Source organism: Brassica napus, chromosome C8, assembly GCF_020379485.1.
Source record: "Brassica napus cultivar Da-Ae chromosome C8, Da-Ae, whole genome shotgun sequence".
NCBI classification, from domain to species: Eukaryota; Viridiplantae; Streptophyta; class Magnoliopsida; order Brassicales; family Brassicaceae; genus Brassica; species Brassica napus.
The window spans coordinates 24,449,705-24,459,915 of NC_063451.1; the positions used below are offsets into that span (position 1 = coordinate 24,449,705).

Below are 10,211 nucleotides of genomic sequence, written 5' to 3' on the forward strand. Positions count from 1 at the left end.
GATTGTTTAAGTCCAATGCTTAGTTCTGAACATGCATTCAACTATTTCTTGATCCATGCATTTGCTTAATTTCATCCATCTTGTTTGATCTCATTTAATAAAATGATGATTGATCCTTATTCAAATTCTAAAGGGCCTTAATACCCTATATATATAATCAATCCAATTTGAATTATAATTAAAAAGGATTACTAGATGCAATGATCAATTGATCATTCTCATACTAAGATTGCTTAAGCAAATAGATTATATGATTTGGGGGAAAGCCTTATTGAAATCATATACATAGATTTATTCTATTGCTTACATAGAATTCTAAGTGCTTGAATTACTCATTAAATATTCAGATGTCGAGATTTGAACCCTCAGATTACTCTGCCCTAAATCTCTCTGGAGATAATTACCTAGAATGGGTAAAGAATACTCTTGTTGCCCTGAGATCCAGAGGACTCGGACAATGCATCAATGAGTACAATGATATCATTGACAGTGAAAGGCATAGAGCTATAACGATTATTCGTTATCATCTCACTGTGGAATTAAGAGACCTGTATCTCCATGTTGAGGATCCTTGTGACCTTTGGTTACAGTTAAGGAAAAGGTTCAAACCGGTATCGTGGCAAAAGGCCAACCATGAATGGGAGATCCTCAGATTCCAGGATTTTGAATCCGTGGACAAATATAATTCTGCTCTGATGGATATTGCTTATAGTCCTGAACTATGTGGTGAAAGGATAACACATTATTCTTTATTATTAAGACCTACTCCACATTCCATCCAAAGGATGTGCTGTTGCTACTCACGGTTAAGAAGTTCACCACTTATAATGACCTTTTGTCATATCTTTTGGCTTCTGAACAAAGAAAGCAGAAAATCAAAGATACCATCAACAGATTTGACAAGCTTCAGAAAAGATACATTGAGCTAAAGAATAATGAGATGAGGCCTCCTATAGTTGATGAAGCTGAAGTTGAGCGCCATATGGCAACACATGCATTGTGAAGGCCATATTATATAATTATCTTTTGACATTCTCATTTTCATGTTTCCTGAGTTTATGTTTCATGAATTGCTTCATCATTATCTTATTCAAACTGTTGTTTGATAAGAAACTATATCTATATGCCTTTATTGTGCCAAGATAAATATGATTGAGGATTAATACTCCAACTCACTTCTCCAAAGAGTTCAAAGAAGCCTTTGACAAATGGCACGACATGCTCTGCCATCCAGGCTCAGTTATAAAATATTCTTGAACTCAACTGGACATTCCTTGAAAGAAAGGAAAAGAAGCTCGACCAAGGCTTTGCCTAAATAGCATTATATTCACCCTATAAGATCCATTGAATTAAGAAGAAAAATTGGTTTCCAACAATGGACAAAAGGGAATAAGAGTACCTAAATTAAAATCGCCTAAGTGGTCGAGACTATATTCTCTATTGATCTAGTGATCAATATGATATTAGGAAAATAGCCAAGGCAATCATGTTTGATTAACCCAAGAAATTTATCACTTAGATGGCATTACCATACTTAGCCATTCGGATTATGATGCAAATATTTAAAAGGGCACAAATGTTATCCCATAAGATCTCACATGTGTGCAATATATCTATGCACAAGGGAATTTATTGTCACAAGCACCACGAATTAGAGTATGTTCATGAGGGGGAGTGAGGACAAATCCCATGATACATGACCATACTAAAATCCGTGAAACATGGTCCACAACCATATTACATATTGGTTGAATTTGATATAAAGACCATTACCTATAAGGTTCAAATTCTAAAAGTCCATATGCTTGGGGACACCATGAGTTATAAAAGAATGAACCTGCATCAGGCCATAGTAATTATATCAGGCCATATAAGTGATCATATATATTCCCATCTCAGACTGATACGGGTCATGAGTCCAGACATATATCATCTTAAGATATTATGAAAGAATCCACCACAAATATATGTGCCATCTAAGATCATGTGATCTTAGAATCTCACAAAGAGGATTGGAAATATATGTTGGATATATATTATGAATATACTTTCTCCATAAGTTTAAAAGAAACCTTGAGCCAAAATGGGTGATCTGATTATAGGCCAAGGAACAAGGATTACATAAGGTTTATGAATCCGAATATCCAACAATGAAAGGAGAAAAGTAATAAGCTGGTATAAAGAATGATAAAGAATGGTATCTACCATCTGGTATCAACCATCAATGTCTTGGCAAAGATCCTCGGACTAGAAAATAATTTATAGACGTCCATATGCTACAATGATAGCAAAATAAAATGAAAGACACATTGACCCGAGAGAAAGAATGACTATGTCATCCCAGCTTAGCACCACACGGTTTTGATGTCTTAAAGACACAACCAAGTTGCTACAAAGTCTATATAAGATAGACCAAATAAATATTCCAAATAAAGTTCCATAAATTCTAAGGAACCTTGGAAAGAAAGAAAGGTGCATGAGATAAAATCCGAGTTTTATTAAAGGAAACCATTCCAGACATTGAGATATAAAGCTGGCCAGCTGAACAACTGAGTACCATACCATATAGCTTGGGACGCCAAGTTATAAGGTTATTAAGGTCCTAGATAATGAAATCTCAAATTGATTTATACCATGTCTGGAACTAAAAGGAACTATATATATATATATATATATATATATAAGTGTGTCGACACATACATTCATAGAAAATGCGCAAGTATGTAGCACATGAATACAAAGATATGTATCGAGGATCATAAACCCACACAAGAGTACTCATAATGAATAATGAAAGAAACGTGGGGGTTTAAAGTGATATATAAAAGGCGTATTGTATTGACCATGAATATGTAAACGCCATATGAAGCCCAGTGAATATATAAATCCTGAAAGAAGGATAAATCGTGAGACAGACCGGGAAATGTCTATATAATCCAATGTGGTGGATACTACTACATATTTCACTACATATGATGTTTAGAAGAAATTCAAAAGATGTAGTATGCTATATATGACTCACTGGCTGATGATGATAATATTATTGGTACCAAAAGGTTTACCAAACGGTATTGAGCTCAGAATCAAAAGATGAGAAAAGAAGTTCTCTTGAACAACATTTTCCTAAAGCTGTTCATAGACTGAATTAAATTACTACATGTAAGCAAGTGAAGAGTTCTATAAGAACAATTCAAATCAGTCCATAGAGGAATTTTAAATTCCTTGTGTTTTATACTAACCAGCATAAGATAGGTTAAATGGTTATTCATTAAACCTTAGAAAAAGTTATAGACCATCACCACAAATTAGCCAAATTTTGGTAATACTTATGGTTGGTCGAATTCTCAGCATGAACCAACCAAGCTGTGGTATGAATGAATAAGCTATCATAAAGATAAGCTATAAGATCGAAGTTCATCTTTGAACAAAAGGTATATGGCCACATTATGCGTCCATATGTGACCCAACGGGTCCGACCATCATATATGAAGATAATGCAGCTTGCATTGCTCAACTCAAAGACGGGTATATCAAAGGTGACCGAACCAAACATATTCTACCCAAGTTCTTCTTTACCCATGAGTTGTAGAAAGCTGGAGAGGTCAACTTACTTCAGGTCCGGTCTAGTGAAAACTCAGCCGACCTCTTCACCAAATCATTGTCCTCTTGCACATTCAGGAAGTTCACGCAACAAGATTGGCACGCGTAGACTCAAGGACCTTCAGTGATGTCCAAATCAGCGGGAGTAATGTGTGTTGTACTCTTTTTCCTTTCTCTGGTTTCCCTTTTTACCACATTGGGTTTTGAGTTTTCCAAGAGAGGTTTTAATGAGGCAACATTAACATGTTACAAACCCTATATGGTTATGGTATCCAAGGGGGAGTGTTATGAATCATGAAGTGGATGGTCCATAACCTAGACCATACAAGTTCAAGACTAGAGTCCATTGGGAGTTTACATCCAGCCACATGGAAGACCCATTCAACCTTAGTCTTTATGAGTTTGACCATGTCATTATGTAGAGTATCTTTGTAATCAATTCTCCCTTTAATTCCATCTTATATGAACCACTATATATATAGTGGTGTAAGCAATAAGAAATATACAACACATTCTTACAAATTTTCTCTGAGAAATATCAACAAAATATCAAGCTCCCGAAATTTGCAAAAAGAGACTATTAATTTTGAAAAGTAAAACTTCATTTTTGATTAATGATAAGCCGAGCACTATAATATTTTTCTTATCTAAAAAATCTTCTAGAAAAATCTACTAAAACAATGTGTGGATATCCTACCGGTAACGTCCACCACCCGTGATTAACAAAACCAATTTGTATTATTGAACTTGGCTTTAATTTTTTTTTTATATTTATTTCGTTACCCCTTTCAATGGTTATAGCTTATATGTTGACAAAAAAAAAAAAGACCATAGCTTATATAAACAAATTGCATAGGAAAATGCAACTGCTTGCTTCTGAAGCGTTACCCTTTTAACTTATAAGACATCATCACACATCACACAGCAAAAACTTAGGAAAATTTCATATCAAAAGCCCAGCAAGCAAAGCCACATGACTCTTTGTTTCCTCTCTGATATGATCTTAAATTGAAAACAAAAAAAGGTGATTAATATTAGTGAAAAAAATATCTCTTTGCTTTTGTTCATATTGTTTCTTGAGGATTTGAATAGATCATCACAATACACCAAACATGGACCTGTAGATCTAATTCCCAATTTGCCCTTTTCTTCTTCCTTCATCCTTTGATCTTTTTCTCTGGGAATATAGAAAAGGTTTGGTTTCATATTTGGACTTTTGTGGCTGTATCTTTGTATTTTTAATGCAAATATTGAAAAGGACATGCGATGTTTCTTCATCAGTTTCGTAATAATCTGGATCTTTGGTCAAGTTTAGTGTTAGATCTGATGAATCTGGATTTTGTTTTGTAAAATTTTTTTTTACCAAAATTGCAAATTGACTTGGGTTCCTCAGATCTATCAAATCTCTTGTTGATACTTGAGAAAGCTAGAGCTGTTTTGACCTCTGATTTAAGAAACCCTAGTGTAAAGTCAGATACTTTGTAAGCAAATTTTTGTTGATGGGTCTTCTTAGATTTTGATTGATTGAGATATTTAGTGATGTATTATTGTTTTTTTTATTGGGTTTTGTGTGATATTCTTGAGAAATGATGAGACTTTCCTAATTGTAATTGTTGTTGGAAACAGTTAAGTAATGGGGACAGAGCTGATGAGAATCTGTGTGAAGGAAGAAAGCGACGAGTTGCCATCTGTTCCTCCTGGGTTTGAATCATATGCTACTTTCACCTTAAAAAGAGTTGTCCCTGACCCTGGTGCTGCAATGGAGAGTGTTTCTTCTGTATCAAATCAAGGTGAGATGGAGATTGAATCTGATGAAGCCAAAGCTGCTCGGTCTCTACGGCGTAGACCTTGGATTAACTATGATGATGATAACAATGGCTTGTCTCAAAATCTTGATCAAGTTAGTTCCTTTTTTTTCCTTGTTATGCTTGGTCTTTATTTGCCTTGTTCTAATGCAATCATTTGGTTGCAGACTTGTGGAGTGAAGCCTTCTCTACCTAAGGGTGTGACCAGAGGATGTGCAGAATGTAATGACTGCCAAAAGGTTAATAATCTCAACTAATACTCACTTCAGAACTAAACTTAAAAGATGTCTTACCTCTCTAACGTTATATTCACAGGTAACTGCGAGGTGGCAACCAGATGAAGCTCGAAGGCCTGACCTTGAAGATGCCCCCATATTCTACCCCAGCGAAGAGGTCTTGTTCACTTACCTTTCAACTACATATCCATATTTTTTTCTGACATGAACTGCAAACCTGTTTCTAGGAGTTTGAAGACACATTGAACTATATAGCTAAGATAAGACCCAAGGCTGAGAAGTACGGAATCTGCCGCATTGTTCCTCCTCCTTCCTGGAAACCCCCTTGCCCGCTGAAAGAAAAGCAAGTATGGGAAGGTTCTAAATTCAACACGCGCGTCCAAAGAGTGGATAAGCTTCAGAACCGAAGCTCAATGAAGAAGGTTTCAAAGCTTTCTAATCAGATGAGAAGGAAGAAGAGGAAGTGCATGAAAATGGGAATGGATCCTGGCTCTGCAAGCCCAGAAATGAGTGAGCTTGAGACGTTTGGGTTTGAACCTGGTCCAGGGTTCACTTTAAAAGACTTCAAAAAGTATGCTGATGAGTTCAAGGCTCAGTACTTTAAAAAGAGTGAAAGTTCTACGGGCGGTGAATGTACAGTTGGCGACTCCTGGGAGCCAGCGGTTGAGGATGTTGAAGGTGAATATTGGCGGATAGTAGATAAAGCAACCGAAGAGATAGAGGTGAAGTTTTTATTCCTTTTTATTTGGGGGTTTTATTGTCTATTTGTGGCCTCTGTATCTCCTCACAACCGCATTGATTCTTCATTACAGGTGCTGTATGGTGCTGACCTTGAAACTGGGGTATTTGGTAGTGGTTTTCCCAAGATATCATCTAGTCACGAGGCTGCTTCTTCTTCAGAAGAAAAATATGCTAAATCAGGCTGGAACTTAAATAATTTCTCAAGGCTTCCAGGATCCCTTCTTAAGCATGAGGGCAGTGACATCTCTGGTGTCCTTGTACCGTGGTTGTATATTGGGATGTGCTTTTCTTCTTTCTGCTGGGTAAGATTGATCTCTGCTAGTTGCTTAATTGAAAGTATTGTCATGTCTATACATTCTGCCTATGCTCTAGTGTCATCATATTACACAATTTAATTACTCTAGTGGATGTATTTTTCATTAAGTTACATCTTATCTTGTTTTGTTGTTTTCCACTACTGACACTCCTTCTGTTATTGTTTCCCTCAAATAGCATGTTGAAGATCACCACTTGTATTCGATGAATTACATGCACTGGGGTGCACCAAAACTGTGGTACGGTGTTGCGGGGAAGGATGCTGTTAAACTAGAGGAGGCGATGAGAAAGCATTTGCCTGACCTTTTTGAAGAACAGCCTGATTTACTTCATAAGCTAGTAAGCGTTAGATCTTTGATGAGCTGAATCAAATGGACCTGATGTTTTGTCCTATACTGACTTGTACCTGATTTAAATTCATTTGCTGGACATCGTTGTTTCGGTGTGATTTGCATAAAGTTAATCCTTTGATGCTCTTTCTTGTAGGTTACACAACTCTCCCCATCAAAACTGAAAACGGCAGGAGTACCTGTGCACCGTTGTGTCCAGCATGCTGGAGAGTTTGTCTTGACTTTCCCTCGGGCATATCATGCTGGATTCAACTGTGGTTTCAACTGTGCTGAAGCTGTGAATGTAGCACCAGTCGACTGGCTCCCTCACGGACAGATTGCTATAGAGTTATACTGTCAACAGGGTAGAAAAACGTCCATCTCGCATGATAAACTCTTGCTTGGGGCAGCGAGAGAAGTAGTGAGAGCCGACTGGGAGCTGAACTTGCTAAAGAAGAATACAATAGATAACTTGAGGTGGAAAGAGTTTAGCGGAAAGGATGGGATCTTGGCCAAAACACTCAAGGCACGCATTGACATGGAACGTACGAGAAGAGAGTTTCTGTGCAGCTCTTCACTTGCGTTGAAGATGCATAGTAATTTCGATGCTACCAACGAGAGAGAGTGTTGTATATGCTTCTTTGATTTGCACCTCTCCGCTGCTGGTTGCCGCTGTTCCCCGGAGAAGTATTCATGTTTGACTCATGTGAAACAGTTGTGTTCTTGTCCGTGGGTAGCTAAATATTATCTGTTTCGGTATGATATGGATGAACTGAATGTTCTTCTTGAGGCTGTGGAAGGGAAGCTCAGTTCTGTGTATAGATGGGCGCGTCAAGATTTGGGATTGGCTTTAAGTGAACACCTCTCAGGAAGCAAGATGGAGACTGGTGAGGAAGAACCACAAGCAGGTGCACTTTTAGGGAAAGATTTACAGTTGAAAGTAACATCGAGAGAAGATCTAAGTAGAGGGTTAGAAAAGAGGTTACTTCTGAAAGTCAAGGAGGAGCAATTAACACCAAGCCACTGTATGAAGCCAGTCAAAGAAGAAGAAGGCATCTCTATGACAGCTGCTAAGTCCACAAGTGGAAAAAAGAATTCACAGAGTGTACCTGATGATGTGATACTCCTAAGTGATGATGAGCATGACATACCTAGGAAACAAGGTTCTGAGAAAAGAGATGCAGTTTCGTCTGGAAAGCATTTGAAAATACAGGAGAGACCAACCCACGTTTTAGCGTTGGAAGCGCCTAGCAAAACTCCTGTTCCCATGATAGAAAAGCAAGCAATTTATTTGCCTGATAGACAAATCACTATGTCATTGCCTACTAATGACCAAAGAGCAGTGCAAGGGGATGTTACAAGTTCTGTATCGCATGGGGAAGTTAATGCCGTAGTTGATGGTGTTACGAGCAACCAAGATGGTGTTAAACCTACCAGCTGTAAATCCAAAACCTCTGGAGCTTTGGCTATACAGGAAGTGGTTGATGGGATAAGAAGTAACTCAGGGACACCGTCTTGTTCGCAGAACAATAGTCCAGATAGGATCATCCGCCAAAAGGGTCCACGTATAGCAAAAGTCGTGAGGAGAATCAATTGCAATGTAGAGCCTCTAAACTATGGTTCTGTGCTTTCTGGAAAATCATGGTGCAACCGCCGAGCAATTTTTCCTAAAGGTAACATGTTGTTTATGTAAACATATATGCATTGATGATATTTTGCAAAGTGCTTAATGTCTATTCTTCTTTGGTGCAGGGTTTCGTAGTCGGGTCAAGTACATAAACGTTTTGGATCCGACGAGGATGAGCTTCTACGTTTCAGAGATTCTTGATGCTGGACGCAACAGTCCATTGTTCATGGTAAATTAATATCTTTCTTGTCTGAAAAAAAGGTTTCATTGCCTTAGATTATCTTGGTCATTAACAAACTGTGTGGTATGATCTTCTTGTTAGGTTTACTTGGAGGGTGTTCCCAGTGAGGTGTTTGCTCACTTGTCTCCTACAAGATGCTGGGAGATGGTACGAGATAGAGTAAACCAAGAGATAAGTAAGCAGCACAAAGCCGGTAAGCCAGATCTTCCTCCTCTGCAGCCCTCTGGGAGTCCTGACGGTTTTGAAATGTTTGGATATACATCACCTGCAATCCTACAGGTAATAATAGTAAAACCAACTTTGCCTAGAAAATATAAGCTTCATTTGTAAATCTAGTTGACAGATAGATAATCTAATTTGTTAAAACAGGCCATTGAAGCATTAGACGTGAATAGAGTTTGCACAGAGTATTGGGAGTCCAGGCCTTACTCGCGGCCACAGGTTCAGTTCCCTGCAAATGCTCTTCTTCTCAGAGAAGCCAACACAAGCATTCAATCATCAGATGTGAGAAATCTCCAGAAAGCTCCCAGACAACGTCTATTACCTGCTGGAGCGAAGTCTAATCTCAAAGTTCTGCTCAAGAAAGCTAACATGGAGGAACTAAGCTCACTTCAAGAGGTTTTAAGTGAGTCTAACATAGATTTGGTGACCGAACTTGTGAAGGAAGAGATCCAGAAGCGGTGCTGATTTAGTTGGAAGGAGATTGATTTTTAGTGTGTACATACAGAGTTGATGAGGCTCCCTGCACGTTCTTTTTGGACACCCTTGCAGAGGAAACAGGGAAACATATAACCAGAAGCCTGTTTCTTCTTACGTCTCTTGAAACAACAACACAGAGGAGAAAGAAAGGAAGAAGACTTTAAAGGCTCTTGAAACATTAGTTTTAGACTTTAGTCACTAGTGGGAACTACAACAAGATTCATGTGTGGATTGGTTTCCAGTTCAACATCACACACTAGTTTTGACATCTATTTTGAAAGTCCAAAGTACATTGAATTGAAAGAGATTATCAAAAAATTACTTACCCTTTTTCTAATCTCAGCTCTCGTGGCATCTCTAAACCAGAAAAAAATCAATTTCCTTGCAACTGTGAGGGTGTTTCATAATAAAATGGAGGAAATTATAGGGTGACAATTGCATTGACAGATCGAGCGATCCTTATTGTTTACAATTAGATATAACTTAGACAAACAACATTTAAAAAGAGAGAGCATTTTCGGTTTTGCCGGTTTGGTTTAGGCTTGGTTCCTGAATCATTTGCATTGCTTGCTGCCAAAAAAAAAAAAATCAATGCTTATAAATATCAGTGTCACTTGT

General features: G+C 37.9%; 1 protein-coding gene across 4 annotated transcripts; it reads left to right on the forward strand.

Moving 5' to 3' along the window:
- The first annotated feature begins 4,396 nt into the window (after positions 1-4,396).
- LOC106383125 (putative lysine-specific demethylase JMJ16) lies at positions 4,397-9,930 on the forward strand. Of its 4 annotated transcripts, none has more exons than XM_013823252.3 (11): positions 4,397-4,624; positions 5,227-5,500; positions 5,573-5,644; positions 5,721-5,798; positions 5,869-6,363; positions 6,454-6,684; positions 6,875-7,036; positions 7,184-8,699; positions 8,779-8,882; positions 8,976-9,173; positions 9,264-9,930. In XM_013823252.3, exons 2-11 carry the CDS (start codon positions 5,234-5,236, stop codon positions 9,579-9,581), a joined length of 3,441 nt encoding a protein of 1,146 aa, XP_013678706.1. In that variant the 5' UTR covers positions 4,397-4,624; positions 5,227-5,233; the 3' UTR covers positions 9,582-9,930. The 4 variants fall into 4 exon arrangements, with proteins under 4 accessions (XP_013678706.1, XP_013678707.1, XP_013678709.1 ...); XM_013823253.3 differs by having other exon boundaries at positions 4,576-4,794; XM_013823255.3 differs by lacking the exon at positions 4,397-4,624 and adding an exon at positions 4,676-4,885.
- The last annotated feature ends 281 nt before the right edge of the window (positions 9,931-10,211 follow it).

Bases quoted from the DNA above. Each gene is read 5' to 3' on its own strand.
- LOC106383125 (XM_013823252.3), top strand. From the start codon at position 5,234: ATGGGGACAGAGCTGATGAGAATCTGTGTGAAGGAAGAAAGCGACGAG. The intron at 5,501-5,572 runs GTTAGTTCCTTT...ATTTGGTTGCAG, and splicing joins TGTCTCAAAATCTTGATCAA to ACTTGTGGAGTGAAGCCTTC. The intron at 5,799-5,868 runs GTCTTGTTCACT...ACCTGTTTCTAG, and splicing joins TATTCTACCCCAGCGAAGAG to GAGTTTGAAGACACATTGAA.